General features: G+C 42.6%; 2 protein-coding genes across 5 annotated transcripts in view; one reads left to right on the forward strand and one right to left on the reverse strand.

Moving 5' to 3' along the window:
- The window catches only part of npr1b (natriuretic peptide receptor 1b), a 59,836-nt gene extending 55,771 nt beyond the window's left edge, over positions 1-4,065 (reverse strand). For 2 of the 3 annotated variants that reach the window (XR_011105024.1, XM_068729929.1), the window contains exons 1-2: positions 3,522-4,065; positions 1,543-2,363 (exon numbers count right to left, since the gene is read on the reverse strand). Coding sequence is in view for 2 of the 3 variants with exons in the window: in XM_068729929.1 (XP_068586030.1) it covers positions 1,543-2,311 (769 nt within the window). In the remaining variant the exon portion in view is untranslated. The remainder of the gene's footprint in view (positions 1-1,542; positions 2,364-3,521) is intronic. The other variant, XM_068729930.1, reaches the window with a different exon arrangement.
- A 2,863-nt stretch (positions 4,066-6,928) lies between these two features.
- Positions 6,929-15,393, forward strand: siglec15l (sialic acid binding Ig-like lectin 15, like). Of its 2 annotated transcripts, none has more exons than XM_068729938.1 (9): positions 6,929-6,981; positions 10,537-10,914; positions 11,655-12,014; positions 12,557-12,598; positions 12,746-12,787; positions 12,905-13,003; positions 13,769-13,807; positions 14,753-14,792; positions 14,950-15,393. In XM_068729938.1, the coding sequence occupies exons 2-8, from the start codon at positions 10,560-10,562 to the stop codon at positions 14,785-14,787; spliced, it is 972 nt and encodes a 323-aa protein (XP_068586039.1). In that variant the 5' UTR covers positions 6,929-6,981; positions 10,537-10,559; the 3' UTR covers positions 14,788-14,792; positions 14,950-15,393. The 2 variants fall into 2 exon arrangements, with proteins under 2 accessions (XP_068586039.1, XP_068586038.1); XM_068729937.1 differs by lacking the exon at positions 6,929-6,981 and adding an exon at positions 9,385-9,525.
- Positions 15,394-17,636: the final 2,243 nt, after the last annotated feature.

The following is a 17,636-nucleotide window of genomic DNA, read 5'->3' on the forward strand; positions in this document are numbered from 1 at the left end:
TGACGTGACAACACCATGTTGTTTTACACACGATGTGTTCGAGGACCGTCAGAGAGATTAAAAGCTGACGATAATGAGAACGTTTCCACGGCCTGGTTGTGATAAACGCTGTGTGATGATGGCTGATCAGAAGAGTTCTGACCCACCAGTGTGATGTGTGGTGAGGTCTGGATGGGGTCTGCTCATGTATCTACATGTGTGGCCTGCTGCCTTCAGGGGCTGCAGGGATTTCAGGAAGTGAAGGAGAAGCTTTTTCATGTAAGAATCAAACCGACCACATTCATTCAGAGATCAACGCAGACCCTCCTTCATACGAACACAGGATACATTACAGTTTAAGACACCACGTCATGTACGTAGTCTGGTCTGGTTTACTGAGGATCAGGACTACACTGAGACTGGATCAGGACCAGGTAAAAGATCCTCTCTGTGGCCTTCATAGCGACGCTCCGTCTGATTCTCTTTTTCAATCTGAGGTGAACTCCTGCAGCCGGGACTCGGTCGGGGAGACGTTGGGGCTAGAGGACCCGACACTTTGACCCTGAAGGAATCTGTTCTTCCTTTTACGATTAAAAGCAGGGAAATGGAGACGCCGGCTGGATTCACACAGGTGCATTCAATCACCTGAACACTGGCTGCAGGTCCTGGTTCCGTGCGTGTCGGTGCGTTGGAATATTTGACTAGAACTGAGAACATTATTAACCACAGCTGTGCTTCTCCTTCGATACGAAGCCAACATGTCTGCAGGTGAAGAGGTCTACAGCAGGACCCCGTCAGACCTGATGAGACTGCTCGTCCACACTCTAACAGAGATTCAGGTCACTAGAGGTACAAAATAAATCATAAAAAGGACTGCAAAATGTGATATATGTCTGGGGCTTTTATTGTGAAAGGTAAGAACGACAGGAGTGGATCTGATGCGCGCTGCTTTTGTCAAGGTTGGAAGTATAGCAATAAAGTTTTCTGTCTTTCAGGCTACGGAGCCGTTGTTCTATAAATAAAATGTTCCTACGGTAGCCCAGAACGAACAAGCCAACCTGCTTCGGCTTCCCGATCCTGGTCTGAAAACACAGGGGGGACGCCGGGCCTCTGCTGGACTTCAGGACTTCAAACCCTCGAACATCTGCCGCATCACCACAAACACACCAAATGACCCGAGCCGCTCCCACAACAGCTGGTTCCAGATAGAGCCAATCACGTGCTTACGTTTTCAACACAAGAAGCTTCAACTGGTTGCAATCTGCAACCTCACCGCCAGATGGCGCCAGATCCTACACACCGGATCTTTAAAAGGAAGGGCGGGAAAATATGTGTTTACATATCTTTATAGACCGTTTGGAACAGCTTGGGTCCATGTTTACTTCCTGTCAGCTGATGTCAATCACAAACACTTCAACAGTCTATATGTGCAGGGCCTGAATGTTGGGCCCCAGGTCGGGTCTCAGCTACCAGAACCAAGAGAACTTTGTGAAAGCATCTGGTTTGTTAGAACCCGTGGGAACATTTCACAAACGTACAATGAAACGATGTGCGCCGACTCACCTCGGCCGTCGTTCTGGATGTCGGAGAGGATCTGGGAGTAGTTGACCGGCAGCTTGTTCTCCTCGAACACCTGGTCCACGGTGGTGATGTTGACGCTCTTCAGCTCCGTGTACAGACCCTCCACGGCGAAGTAACACGGCCGATCGTCCGCCTTGTTGTCGTTGAACACCAGCATGGCGTGCTCCCGCCACCCGAAGTGCTCGCAGATCCGCAGGGCGAACCTCCCCAGCTTCTTGTGGGTGGGGCCCGTGTTGGTGATGGACGGGTAGACGCCGCCTTGGAAGGCCACAGCCGGGGCGCCCGCCGTAACCATCGGGACGTCCCAGTGGGTTGTGAAGAGGCCGACGGGCGACGAGGTGTAGGAGCAGCCGGGCCCGATGAACGCCCACGGGTCGTACGCCAGTTTGAGGTCCACGGCCATGAGCGGCGCGATGGACTCGGAGCAGATGCCGTCCTTGTCCTCGCTGTTCTTGAAGACGTAGGTGAGGTGGTAGTCCGGGAGCAAAGCGGGGTCAGCGTTGACGGTCTTGACGGCCCGTTCCAGGGCGGGCCCGATGCGAGGCCACGCCCACGGGTAGTCGGTGTTGCTCTGCGGCAGGATGATGGCCAGCGTGATGTTCCGGAGCGGCCGCCGGTGGTGTTCCCGGGTTTGGCGTCTCGGGCCGCGGCGTCGGAGCGATCGCCCTGCGACCGGCCGCGCCGGGTCCAGCAGAACCAGCAGAACCAGCAGAAGCAGCAGGCGGACGGCGCCCTCCCTCCAGCGGGCCATCCTTCCAAAGCCCAGCAGGTAGTCCAAGCCGAATGCTCTATCCGCCGGTTAACTGCAGACACACACGGGACAAATGAACACAACATAAGTCCTGTTTTCTGAGCTGGAAGATCGACCTAAAGACATGGTCGCGGTCCGGTCCACTTCGGGTATTTCACCCACGTCGGTCCTGAGAGGTCTTTGCTGAGTCGTGGGAGAAACACTCCCCGAGGAGGGACACTTAGCTTATTACACAGGAGGTGATGAGTGCGTTCTCTCTGCTATAGAACCCTGAAATATCTGCTCCATGTTCCACATCCACAGATTCAATGACGCTTTCTTTACACTCGTGTTCCAATCACGTAGCTACGCTTCACCGGCGTTCAACAGGAAGCAGTGGGAGGAAACATGTTAACAGTTTTCATTCATTTAAAGTGTGTCTGAGGCGGCAGACTTTAACAATCACTGCGCTTTGCATTCATGAATTGGAGAAATAAACTGGTTCTGAATCTTGTTTTTTTATTTGTTAAAGAAATTGTTCAATTTGACTTTAATAATGAAGTACATCTACTCACAAGTACTGCTTTAAATACCACGTATTGTTTTGCAAATGAGGCGTATTGTACTCCGATGGCCGTGGTTAACAGTTACTCATGAAGACTTAGATAAATAAACCGGACCTGTGACGACATTAAAATACTGCTGCAGCAATAAATCATCAATTATTGAACAGTCTTCAGCAGAGCTCGATCAGCACTGCTGTGAGTACAACATATACACATATACTGTGTGTATATATATATATATATATATATATATATATATATATATATATATATATATATGTGACGTTTACGTTATATTCTAACTGTAAATGTCACATATGTGAGGTTTACAGTTAGAATATAACGTTGCTTTCATTGATTTTTTTTAGAATGACTGGACGACTTTTAATTGTTATATACTTAAGTTGATCTAAAGTATATTTACTACATATATACATATATTACTAGTTAAGTTCGAAAACGTGTGTTATTGTATTAAACGTCACATGACTGACTCGATTACACAAGTAAATGAATTAATACTAAATCCATGTTTTTATATACTGTTATATTTTTACAGAATAATATTCAAACGGGCACTAATAACCCTCCATACCCACACACACACACACACACACACACACACACACACACACACACACACACACAGCGTCAGAAGCTCTCACATATCAATCAATACCACAGCACGTTCTCCTCTGTTCCTCAGCGGGTTCCTGGTTCTCCTCTCGCTCGTTGTTCACTTCTTTGGAAATGATTTTAAACATTTGTTAAACCTCCCATGCCCGCGAAAACATGCCTGCACGTGCCTCCCCTGGCAACGAGTGTTCTGTTACTAAGGCAGCGAGTCAGTCCGGCTCTTTATATTCAAAGAAACAAAGATTCAAATGTGTATTTCAGTCTTTTGAGGGAAGCAGGCTTCAGGAAAAAGTCGCGTTTTTAAAGTTTCAAAAATATTTTTTTGGAAACAAATATAAATACTCTTAAAACGTCACGTGGTTCAAAACCCAAAGAGTGAAACGGGAATAATCCACATGATCCACCACGAGCGAGAGTCGCGAGGACACAACGAGTAATTCCACGTCACAGAGAGTCACTGAATGCGTCCTGAAGCTCTCTGCTCACAGGTGAACATCTCCTCTGATAACGATCCACGAGCAGGTGAGTGAGCACGTGCTGCTAGCGCTGGAGACTGAGGAGTGAGGACCGGGAACTGAAGACCGAGGACTGAGGACTGGATGACTGGGCGGAGAGCTAGGAGAGAGGCGAGAGGAGGGAGGAGGGAGGAGGGAGGAAGGGGAAGAACAATTGACGGAGATGTGTAGAAAAGGAAGGGAGGAGAGAGGAAAGGAAGGAAAAGGAAATAAGGAAGTCTTATTATGTATTATTATTTCTTTATGTATTATTATTATTATTATTTCTTTATGTATTATTATTATTATTATTATGATGTATTATTATTTATTTATGTATTATTATTATTATGATGTATTATTATTTCTTTATGTATTGATATTATTATTATGATGATGTATTATTATTTCTTTATGTATTATTATTATTATGATGATGTATTATTATTTCTTTATGTATCATTATTATTATGATGTATTATTATTTCTTTATGTATTATTATTATTATTATGATGTATTATTATTTCTTTATGTATTATTATTATTATGTATTATTATGATGATGTATTATTATTTCTTTATGTATTAATGTTATTATTATGATGATGTATTATTATTTCTTTATGTATTAATGTTATTATTATGATGATGTATTATTATTTCTTTATGTATTATTATTATTATGATGATGTATTATTATTTCTTTATGTATTGCTCAGTATTAATAACAGCCTCCCTGTCTCTGTTCGGTCTCTTTTGCCCTCATTCTGTTCGCTGTCATCACATTTTATGGCGCCGTTATCTTCCATCAGTGCAGGTTGAGGGTCATCTTGTTTTACAGCCTCTCTCCAGATCAATAAAACATAAATGCTGACACATGATTAAAAACAGGAAGGCCGGCTTTCACACTCACCGACACACGAACACGAACTATCAAAGATCCACTGGAGCTCCTAAAGACGCACCAGGCTGATCAACAGCACCATGCTGCGACGCTGACCGCCCCCAGGTGTGCAGAAGACTGTGGGGACACCTGGTGGACACGTGGGGAACTACCGGTTTTCAATCTTTAAAAGACGAATATCATATTTCATCATCCTGAAACATGAGGAGGGACTATTTTCAGGGCGGATGAATCCACAGTTGGTGCTCTAGTGAGGTATTTGTTGTTTGTTGTTTATCATGTTTCTATGATAACTCATTATTTGTATCATTTGTGACACATGTTTTAACCCTCTGATGTTGTTAATTGTGCACACATGACGTCTACCACATGTGATTCATGTGTTCATAAGAGAGCAGGGACGAGCGACACGGCGGCGTATCGTGAGTGTTTGTCTCAGAGGAGGTGGAAGGAAGAAGACGATGCAAAAGGATCAATCAGAAATGATTGCAGTGGAAGCGTTCACGCCATGGAGGAATCAAAATGGTGCAAATGTTTAGAGCAGAACTTAAAAGTTAGTCTTAAAACTACATGCTGTGAACATAAAAAATAAAACAGTCACCAAATTCACCTCGACGTCTACACACCTCATCATTCTGATGTCCCAGCATGCACCTGACTTCTTATAATTAGATTCACAAACCCACGGTGCTGCAGAAACACAAGTAGAAAACGAGTAGAGCAGACTGAGAACTGTGACACACTGAGTCATTTGTAGTGGAAAAGAAGATGGAGACTGTCGAACGCAACTCCTTGATTTATTATTCCCGTAGTTATTCTAACCCAGACAACGCTCCGGTCCTAAACGTAGCTGAGTAGCTCCTTGTGACGATGACATGCTTACATGTAACGAGCACACGTCGAAGAAAAACGAAAAAGGTTGTGAATAACTATCAAGAAAACAACATCTGTTTACAAACTCTCACTAACCTGGTGCAGAATAATACGGCGTTATGATGACATCATCACAGCACAAACCACTTACCGGCGCTGTGCGTGAGGCTGAGAACGATCCGGACGTTTTCTGTGGATCGCTGATCGCTGAGGTCAGGAGTTTACGTGTGTTGCTGAAGGGCACTCGGGCAGGATGAACGCTTCCGACACAGATCGGGTCAATTAGACAATGAATCGATTAGTTTAATCACAGAAGGTTGTTAAAATAAAACACGTTAAAGCTACTAAAAGGAGCTTTCATGTAGTGTTGTTTCTGTCGCCCCCTGTGGACTAAAGCGGTAGTGTCTCTGAGCGCCAGAGTCCCGAGGAGGAGCTCTTTTAACGTTTATTACATGTGAAACATGGGGTATGGAAGCCCATAGGGGACTTTAATTAAAACATGTATTCTGACCAATGTACAGTAGGTGAAGTCTTAAATGTAAAATGGCATTTTCATTTTCAAAAGTGCCTATTCATTTTGACCTGAATATTGCTTGCATGAATGGAAGATCAGGTTGCATTGTTTGTATTGCATTTTAATATTCAAATTTGTATTAACATTTGCATCTTTGTCGACTGCAGAGCGGAGTACGACTCTGACAGTTAAAAGTCAAACAGCTTTTCTATTTTCACTTTCAAATGGTGACAAAATGTAATTATTACAGTTCAAATAAAGTATTTATGAAAATAACACTTACATATGTAAATTACAATGGACAATTATAATGCTTCAAATTATATTTTTTCTTTAAATAAAGTAGCGTCCACACATTCAACGTTTATTATATGTTTTCACATAAATACAATATTAACATTTAGGCACACGTTCAGACATTTAGTCTAAAAATATTAGCAAATATTACAATATGCGGTTTATCCCAAAACAGCATTCCTCATGTAATGAAGCTACACACAGGCTCGTGTTTGTTTCTACATTACACATGAAAACATGAATTTTACATGAGTTCTTCTACAGCTGGTTTCTCCCCATCTTTAAATAAACGTATCATAATTAAAAACATGTCTTCATTAGGAGCCAAACATCGGAGGGAGTCATGAAAAATTAAAGAGTATAAACTGCTGGATGACTTCCTGGTGTGTCGGGTGAAATCTCAACGGTAGGAAAGCGACGATGTGAAACATCAATTATGGATTTTATTCAACATGATGGAAACATGATGTGTTTATGTGTTGATGATGAATGTTTGTGATAAACTGAAGGTTGAAGTGTTTCTTTATGTGTTGATGATTGTTTGTGATAAACTGAAGGATGAAGTGTTTCTTTATGTGTTGATGTTGAATGTTTGTGATAAACTGAAGGATGAAGTGTTCTTTTATGTGTTGATGTTGAATGTTTGTGATAAACTGAAGGATGAAGTGTTCCTTTATGTGTTGATGTTGAATGTTTGTGATAAACTGAAGAATGAAGTGTTCCTTTATGTGTTGATGTTGAATGTTTGTGTTTTTTCTGTCTACCTTTTTTCATACTTTTTTTTTTTTTTTACACAATTTTATTACATTTTTCTAAATTTTTTTACACATTTTTAACAGATTCTTCACAAAGTTTTCACACATTTTCCAACATGTTGTGGAAAAGGAGTCGGCCCTTTTCATTGCTGATCGGCTCCCATCCACACACTCTTCTCCTCACCTCCACCTGTAAACTACCGGCTAAATGCCAGACAGGTGTAGAGTTCATCTGTGACTCACAGGTCTGCACATAATCTGTCCACAGCTGTTGCTGCCATGGCAACACGGCCACTTTTCCTCCAAATCGCTCTCTGCTGAATTATCCTCGACAGCAGTAATTATTACGTTCAATGACGTCTAGATCTGCTCCACTGAGTCTGAGAACAAGCTCTTACAAAATACATCACTCAACATGTTTGCCTGGTGACAAAATGTCGGCGTTTATTTTTAGTTTACTCTACTTTTAGCCGCCGAGGAGCACTGAATAGTGTCGGAGTGTGTTGAGAAAATCGAAGGAGAGACTGACAGACAGAGACTCCTACATAACAGTGAGATAACATTCACAATAAACTCATCTGTAGCTCCAGTAGAGATGCTGCACAGAAGTCCCGGGCGGATGGATACCCTGTTAATCGTGAATAAATAGTTCCACCACTTAACTCCCCCTCAAACCCTCAAACTGTTGTGTTTACATTTCTGTCAAAGAAATGAGACAACGTGATCATCAGGGAGCTTTAGAGCTTGGACAGAGACACGCTAGCAGTTTCCCCCTGCTTCCAGTCTTTATGCTAAGCTAGGCTAACCACGTCATGACTCCAGCTCTTTACAAAATGCACAGGAGGGTGTATATCTAAAAATTATAGAATTGTTCCTTTAAGGTTTCAATTCTCCTTTTAACGTCCGATATAACATGTAGTGACTAAAACAGCATCATTTTCTAAATAACTTCTACTCTATTATTATTCAGATAAATATTCACACATTTTTTTACATTTTCCTCACATTTCTTGAAATTTTTTTTAACAGAAATTAAGATATTTTTCACCCAATTTCAATTATTTACCTCACATTTTTCATATATTTTTCACATATTTTTCAAACATTTTTCTCACATTTCTTGAACAGTTTTCTACATATTTTCACACAATTTTTTTTATAATTTTTTATATTTTTTTTATAATTTTTTATATTTTTTTTATAATTTTTTGGGACACTTTTGGAACATTTTTCAGCATATTTTTCACACATTTTCCGCTTTTTTCAAACATTTTGTGGACAAGGAGTCAATGAACATCACTGTTGATTTGTTCTGATCCAAAGGCCTCCTCGCCTCCACATGTAGCTCCAGTTATGTTTCATCCACTCGTCATTATTACCGTCTCCTCTGTGTATCGATGCCATTTCAACAGGAAGTGGACGCGGCCCCCTTCAGGTTCTTCTTCTCAATTATTCAACAGAAAAACATCTAAATATTAAAAAGCTCACCATGTGCAGAGGAACAGTCACTCTGACTGTAACTGAATGTGTTGGTTCAACATGTTTTCTACTAAAACATCTTCCTGAGGCTGCTCGAAAAACAAAGTACGACATGAACAACATTCACTCTGCGACAAAGAGGAGTTTAAACTTTTAAATGTTTGTGGCCTCCATAGTCAACAGACATCAACAGATTCACTCCTCCTCTCACACCAGAAGTTCATTTAACTGATTTTATAAACGAGTCTGGTGTTGTGTTCACTGACCGCTGTTTTGTCATCAGGATTAAGAGTTAAGATTCTTTAAAGTTCTTCAAAGCTCCATGAGTTAAAGCTGCATTCTCTCTAGTGTCCACCAGGGGTAAACATTGTAAACATGAGTTTATGGTCTCAATCTCTAGTTTCAAGTCTTTCATCCCACATTTATATTAGTATTTCATAAATGTCAAAAAATGTGAATCATAAAACTCACAGATGAGCTCAAAGACCAAACGCACAGAAAACATAAAAGAACACATAACAGATAAAACTGTGTGGACGTCGCTCACTTCCTTCAGTCCGACAGGAAATGTTTCGACTCATACGACGGCTTTCTCAACACTTCCTGAATTTTGCTATTTTGGGGTTTTGTTTCTGATATTTTGTGAAGTTTAGTTGTGAGCAGCCTGAAGATGTGGCAGCAGAGCTTCTGTCTTATTGTGTCAGTGACCATCACGGGTAAGATCCTTTATTAATGTGATCACAATATCAACTGTATGTGAATTATAATGTAAAACGACTTGTCTTTTGTCTGACAAACAGAAAACTCTGGATCTACAGGATATTTTCAAAAGTAAAACGATTTAAGTGGTGATATAGAAGCTAATGCACATAATGAGTCTAAAAGCCTTAAAGTTTGAAACGTAAACATAATGTAGCGAACGCATGTTATTCATGTTTCCTTGATGTTCTTAATGAAGTCAGAATTCTTTTCTGTGTATTTTAAATGTTTATTTTATTCTTATATGTACGTAAACCTGGTAATAATACAAACAGAACAAAGGGAAAAGACTCCAGACAAACAGATTAAAACAGAAATGTGTGATATATCCTGACCTTTAGTCTCTAAAACTACATCTCCCAGAATGCAACTAACACATGATGAGATAAAACAATTCAATCATACAGCTCTTCTAAACCTTCTATATATTATTTAAAGTAATTTTATATTACCGTAGTACTGTGAGGTAACTTAAGTACTTAACCAACTTTGTTACGTAACAAACGTAATCCAAAAAATTATCTCAGAGACCTGTCAATCACTGTGTAGCCCCGCCCCTAAAGCATCCCCTGCTTCATGGTCTGTTTGACTCTAAATGGAGCATAATGTACTAAATGAACATCATGCTGTATTGAAGAAGACTGTAAACTAGAGATTGAGACCATAAACTCAGGTTTACAATGTTTACTGAGGGAATAAATCAAGAGAGAAGTAGAGTCATTTTAGACTAGACTTCTATACAACCAGAGGAGTCGCCCCCTGGTGGACACTAGAGAGAATGCAGCTTTAACACGTGAAGCTTTGAGATATCATACAACTGTTTTCACAGACCAGTAAAGTGGTCTTGGTGTACAAAAGTGGGTAAATGGTCCTCAAAATTGGATCCAAAACATTATCTGGACCCAATTTGTCTGCAAGTTCTGGTCCTCTTGGGTTCAATGATCAGAGAACCAACTCCTCCTCTTCAGGGTCTCTGTCGGTCTCTTGGAACATGAAGGTCTCTCCGGTGGTCTTCGTCCCCAGAGGACAGGACGCCGTCCTCGGCTGCTCCTTCACCCACCCCAGACAGCGGGACTACTCCGGGACCATCGCCGTCAAATGGCTCGCCAGAGAAGCCGCCGCGCCGCCGTTCTTCGTCTGTTCAGTGAAGAACGACTCCGTCGGAGGACTCGGCGACTGCTCGCCGTCTGATTTCAAATATTCTCTGGAGGGAGACCCTCGACGGGGGGAGCTGTCGCTCCTCATCAGGAGGGTCCACCTGTCGGATAACGGGACGTACTTCTGCAGGGTGGAGTTGCAGTATTGGATGAGTAGTGACCAGAAGGAGACGCAGCTTTACGTTACAGGTGATTGAGTGTGTCTTCATTGATTGATGAAGACACAAAGAGCTTCTGAGCTTCTCAGCTAGCATCGTTTACGGTCCAACTGAGACAGACATCAAATGATTGTTTAAATAGTTTTTATCATCAAAAAGAAGCAAAAAGTCTTTGGGGAAATAACAGAAATATTGTTTTCCTCTCAGCCTCTAATGTGTTTAATTGACAAGTAGATGAATGATTAACGTGAATATAAAGAGCGCAATATGCTAGTAGCATGCTGCTAGTAGCATGCTACTAGCATGCTACTAGCAGCTTCAGCTTTTCAGGTTTATGTCAGAATCTGAAACTTTAACAACCCAAACAGTCTCAACTGTGGAGACATCTTGTCCCTTAAATGTGATTTTATTCTGTTTTTATTGGATGAATCAATATTAAACAAACAACTTCTCGCCTTTCATTGGAAGTTTTCTGATATAAAAACAAAAACATCCACTATTTGAGCTCCTGAACATCGTCTCAATGTGAGCCTGAGGATATATTTTATACTCAAAATGTGTTAAAAACTATTTTGGGGAGAAATGATCCCATTCTGTCACATTCCAACATGAAACCCAATTGTTCAAGTTAGTTGTTAGCATGTTAGCATAGCTCAGCCATGGAGCTGGAACTCTAAATTTCCAGGTTTAAATGTTGATCACGGCAGAAAACAGACCTTTTTGTTGCGAGATATTAACAATCTGAGTCTCATAAATGTTGTTCCTTCACAGTTGAACCTCAGATCTCCAGCCTCTCTGTGGTGGATATGAGCTCCAGAGGTTCGGACGGCGCCCCCCGGAGGCTGCAGTGCGAGGCGGAGGGCCACCCGCTGCCCACCGTCAGCTGGCTGTCAGCCTCCGGGACCCCGTTGGGAGACCGGGTCCGAACCTCCTTGACCGGCCCGTACCGGCTGGTCAGCTCCGTGCCGTACCCGAAGGAGGAGGTGCTCACCTGTAGGGTGGAGAGCAGGCTGGGAGGAGCAGAGCGGAGGTATCCAGGAAGTAACACTCTGATGATAACCGTGACCGTGTGTGGACTCATCGTGATGCTGCTGCTGTCAACGGGAGTCCTCCTCTACATGAGGACCAGAGGTGAGCTGCTGAGTGAACCCTGAACCAGTCTCACTGTAGTCCTCATCCTCTATATGAACCAGTCTCACTGTAGTCCTGATCCTCTGTATGAACCAGTCTCACTGTAGTCCTCATCCTCTATGTGAACCAGTCTCACTGTAGTCCTGATCCTCTATATGAACCAGTCTCAGTGTAGTCCTGATCCTCTATCCTGAGTTATTCTTAATGATGTCATCGGAGCCACCGGGTCGGATTCTGGTGAAACCAGATGAACTCATGCAGGTTCACCAGAACCTCCTTCAGCTCAGACTCCAGCAGAGACCGGTCCACCGTGGACAAGACCCAGATCCACCAGCAGAGACCGGTCCACCGTGGACAGACCCAGATCCGGAGCTCAGGAGGGAGGAGGAGAGCTCAGCTAACTTTGAACTTAAGTCTGACTTTCCTGCACAGCGTTCAGAGTCTGGTCTCCTCTAACCGTTTCTTTATGCTGTAATTTAATGAATTATTTGCTCTTTCATTACATTATTCTTCATATTTTCTCCCTCAACTTTCATCTGCAGGTCGCGTCCGGTCACCTCCAGTTCATGAAAATGCCGCCACAGGTCAGTGAAGTCCTCACTGCCATGTTGAGAAGAGTGAGAACGGAACTGTGACCTGCTGCTCCTCTTGTTCCTCTTTATCAGTTTAACAGAGAAACAGACGGTTGTCATGATGTGACTGTATTTTAAACTTAATTTCCTCCTCCTCAGCTCGAGCCGACACACCTCCTATTTATGGAAACGCTGATGTGGGTACGTGGTTTCACATTTCATAGACGCTCAGAAGAGGAGCTGTGTCTTTGTCTCTACGGAGACAGAAGCTGTAAACGTTGTTCTCTTCTGTGCGTTCACGTCGTTTTGTCTCTCAAGTGGAGAACCATCGACTGCAGAGCTCCGACTGTCCCGCTGAGGGCGACGTTGGGCTTCAGCTGGTCTACTCTGTCGTCAGTCTGACCGGAGACGCCTCCTGTGAGTCCTGTCGGCACTTAAAGGGACAGTGTGTCAGATCTAGTGACATCTAGTGGTGAGGTTGCAGATTGCAAGCAACAGCACGTGTGAAATGTTTAATACATGAGTTTGTTCTACACAAATCATCCATTGAGGATTATTCATCAATGCATTTCAGAGAGGAAGTCAAGCACTTGCAGAGCCGTTCTCCATGTAGGGGTAAAAACAGGGTTCTCCTCGTTGGTCGGTCCAGTATTAACCAGTCAGAACCACCTTAGCTTCAATGCTAACGTTGGTAGTGTTGCTAGCAGTGTACGGCTACATCAGAAGTGGAAGAAGTATTGAGATGTTTAACGTCAGTAAAGTAAAAGTATCAGCATAATAATATAAGGAATAAGGAACAAATTAAAAGTACTTTTGCAGAATAAAATAGTATTTTGATTTATTGTATTTTTTTTGGAATCTATAATACTTATAATACTTCATCCTTTATTAGTTCATTACATTTTGTTTTAATAACCTGAATCTGTAAAGTAACGAACGTTGTCAGATGAATGCAGTAAGAAGTACAATATTTACCTCTGAAGTGTGGAGTAGAAGTATAAAATAACATAACATATACTAGTACTCAAGTGAAGTAGCAGTAGTTAAGTGCAGTATTACTGATACTTCAGCTCAGGGTCAGCGTTGGCTGCACAGAGATCAACAGAGCCGGGACACAAACCAAAGAGACAAAGGCCTCAGACGGCTGCTTTGTTCTAACGGTGGCTGTGCTTTTGTTCACAGCTCAACGTTTCAGCTCCAGAAGCCAGCGGCAGGAATCAGGTGAGCTTCAGGTGACGATGTAACAGACATGAACAGAAAGGTGGTAGGTTTAAGACTGTTGGTCCAACAAAACAAAGACATTTGAAGACTTCGTCTAGGACTCCAACGATGAATCTACTCAGTGTTTGATAGTGAAAATGAAAATATAGCCTCATTTTAAAGCAGCCTGTTTTCCTGACTTTGACCAATGCTAACCTTGTGAAACCAAATCAATGCAAATGAGGCCTAAATTAGCTTTCTAGCTAGCTGAATCGACTTAATTACAGATTATGTTTTTTTTTCTCAAACTGCCAGTAAAATGTTTGCAGCTATTGTCCCACCAGTTTGTAGTTCATAATCTCTGAATCAGAAATAAAACTCAGAGGCTAATGTGACTCACGCAACCTCCAAGAGTGAAGCCAGTGAGGAAATGCCTCCACCCTCTCCTGGCACTTCTGGCAGCAGAAAAACAAGATGGCAACGGCCAATAAACCAGTATGGTGATGGCCAAAAAACCAGGATAGTGGCGGCCAAAACCCAAAATGCAGATGTCCAAAGAGTCCAATTTGGCTACAGCCAATAACAAAGATGGCGACGTCCAAAAAGTCCAAGATGGTGATGGCCAAAAAAACAAAACAGGGATAGGAACATTTCCAAATCAAGATGGCGAAGAAGTCTACGGCCCAAAAAAACAAAATGGCTAGAGCCTAAAACCAAGATGGTAACGGAAAACAAGTCCAAGTTGGTGATGGCCAATAAACCAACATGGCGACGTCCAAAAAGTCCAAGTTGGCAACAGCCAAAATGCTGAAGTTGAGGCTTTAAAATCAAAATTCAACAAAGCAGTGGGTGACGTCACAGTGACTACGTCCACCTCTTACATACAGTCTGTGGTTCTTTGCTTGTAAATAATTACTTGCAAACAAATGAAAACTGATTTTGAAGGTTGAATCGTTGATGTTTCAGGCATCCTCTACTCTCCTGTGAACGTTCAGCAGTGAGTGAGGTAAGAACTATGTCTTCTGATATTGTACATACTTGTACATACGACCCTACATGGCATCATTCACCCGTTCATACTCTGATGACAAGGGCTACCACGCAAGGAGCCACCTGCCCATCAGGACTCCAACTAATCATCCATATCCCTTCACACCCCTCAGGCACAGCTGGCAGGAGCAATTTGGGTTGAAGTGTCTCGCCCAAGGACACGTCGACATGGCCTAGCGGAGCCGGGGATCGAACCGCCGAACCTCTGATTGAAGGACGACCCTGCTCATCCCTCATGTTCCCCTTTAGGATGCATTACAGTAACTTTTATTGATCCTCTTGCTTTACATCTAGCGCCATCATCAGGTCAACATGTTAATGTGTCCAACACTTTATGTTTATGACCAAAGTACCTGCAGTGACTGGACTCTGTGTGCACCACTGTAGGCTGTTTTTAACTGAGTGTAGCTGCGAACAGCAGCAGGTATCGTTGATCACACAGTCTGTTCTTATTGTCTTCATAAAGAGCTGCAAGGACGACGTCCTTTTTCTAGTCATCCCTGGTTCCCTCCACAAACAGCCAATGGGATTCTTTTAATTGAATCATGAAAAATAAATGTGTCAAACAAACGTTTATGATTCTTACAGGTTTTAAACGCTGGCGTTAAACACAGACCTGATGTCTGACAACTAAGCAAACTTCAGACGAGGAACAGGAAGTGAAGAAGAGCTGAGTCATTTCGGGGTTTCAGGACTCATTCCTGCATCTCTGTTTTGAGGGTTTAGCTGCTGTGTTGGTGTCTTTCCTGCAGCAGAGGGAGCCACAGATGGACTGATCTGTTGGTGGTTCTCTCTCCTGTCCACATACTCCACCATTGTTCTGGCTCTGGTGTTGGCCTCTTCGTTGAATGAAGGGAAACTTTAACGCTACAGCAGACAATGATTTGTCCATGGATGGATTACAGAACAGGCCTGTCGGGCTCCGGCTGTGGGGCCCACAGGGGTCAGCCACCCCCCCCCCCCCCCAGCTAGAGCCTTCTATCAACATTTCCCTTTGGAAAGTGAAACGCTTCAGTCAAAACGTCTATTATCTGAGCGCTGAGCTAAACGTGTTGCTGTTGTCAATGAGAGATCCAGAAACAGTAGTGCGTACAGCAGTATGTACTTTATACTATATACAAGAGGGAAACATAACTTTGTGTTTCAGAGGGACTAAGTACACTGAGTATTCTTTAAGTTACTGAGGACCTATTTCATTATTACACAGTACACTAACATTATTACTTGCTGCCCAATCGACAGGTAAAGATGTCGGCATTTTTCTTTTTCCAATGCTGAGATCCAACGACAAAGAATGTCATGTTGTTCTGAGTGTAAAGCCCTCTGAGGCACAACATACAAAACACGTTGATGTTACACTTGATACACAGCGTTCTTAAACTTCTAATGAAAGTTATAAAGGCCAATAATAGCGGTTCCATTGTTTGGTTCCTTTGTTCCATTTTGTTGTTCAGTTACATTGTTGAGTTACATTTTTCTGTAACATTGTTCCTTTATGCTTTATACGTTTCGTTTTATACATTACATTGTTACCTTTTGTTGTTCCATCACGTTGTTCCATTCTGTTGTTCCGTTCTGTTGTTCCATTGTTACATTATGCTGTTCTGTTACTCTGTTCTGTTGTTCCATTGTTAAGTTGTTCCGTTATGTTGTTCAGTTGCGCTGCTCCGTTCCATAGTTACATTGTTACGTTGCATACTTCTGTAATGTTGTTCCTTTATGTTATATAAGTTGCGTTTTAAACTTTGCATTTTATATGTTCTATGTCGTTGTTCCGTGTCGTTGTTCCGTGTCATTGTTCCGTTCCGTTGCTCCGTTCCGTTGCTCCGTTCCATGTTGTTGTTCCGTGTTGTTGTTCCGTGTCGTTGTTCCGTGTCGTTGTTCCGTTCTGTTGCTCCGTTCCGTGTTGTTGTTCGGTGTTGTTGTTCCGTGTCGTTGTTCTGTGTCGTTGTTCCGTTCCGTTGCTCCCTTCCGTGTTGTTGTTCCGTGTCGTTGTTCCGTTCCGTTGCTCCGTTCCGTGTCGTTGTTCCGTTCCGTTGCTCCGTTCCGTGTCGTTGTTCCGTTCTGTTGTTCCATGTCGTTGTTCCGTGTCGTTGTTCCATCATGTTTTTGTTGCTATATTTGAACATACTCAAGGAGTTGTGTTGCCTGACCCTAACCAATCGTTTCCCAACGTTAACCATGTGGCATTGTGAGTTTCTACAGCCGTGATTCGAGGTCGACATGAAACGTATTCATGAAACGTATTTTGGGTTCAGAAACGTCGACGTGTCCCGTGGGTTTGGATCTGAAGACTGGTTTGTAAACTTGACAAGAAAAACTGAGAAAAGAAGTTTTTTTGTTTTAAAGGACCATATTGTTATCATATTATATAATAACAAAAATATGAATAGTACAATATGTAATACCTGATATGGAGGGAATGTTGAGTGTACTTTTGGCAGTGCAGTTCACTGACCACACCAGTAGACGCTCATGAACACGGTACTTTGGACATGTTGGAGGTTCAGGTCACAGGTCATGTCAAAGATGGCAGTATGTGGACGTTTGCCTGAGAGGCCTCACTCTGGACAGAAAGACAGCGTTTCTCTGAACTGAAGCTCCTTTGTGTTCCTCAGATGATCCGGAGCAACAATAACCAAAAGCCTCTGTGGTTTGGTGACAGCCGCCATGTGGTGCCGCTGAGGCTTTCACTGCGGCTCGCTAACCCGTACCTGACACTGAAACTACAACCTGAACACCACGAGTAAGGGGAAGTATTCAGGTCCTTTACTGCAGTAAAAGTACTAATACCACACTG

The sequence above is a fragment of the Cebidichthys violaceus genome, unplaced genomic scaffold (genome assembly GCF_023349555.1).
Source record: "Cebidichthys violaceus isolate CVI_PGR_0920_01 unplaced genomic scaffold, fCebVio1.0.p SCAF_48, whole genome shotgun sequence".
In the NCBI taxonomy this organism is placed as follows: Eukaryota; Metazoa; Chordata; class Actinopteri; order Perciformes; family Stichaeidae; genus Cebidichthys; species Cebidichthys violaceus.

Bases quoted from the DNA above. Each gene is read 5' to 3' on its own strand.
- siglec15l (XM_068729937.1), top strand. From the start codon at position 9,480: ATGTGGCAGCAGAGCTTCTGTCTTATTGTGTCAGTGACCATCACGG. The intron at 12,599-12,745 runs GTCAGTGAAGTC...CCTCCTCCTCAG, and splicing joins TCATGAAAATGCCGCCACAG to CTCGAGCCGACACACCTCCT. The intron at 13,808-14,752 runs GTGAGCTTCAGG...TTGATGTTTCAG, and splicing joins AAGCCAGCGGCAGGAATCAG to GCATCCTCTACTCTCCTGTG.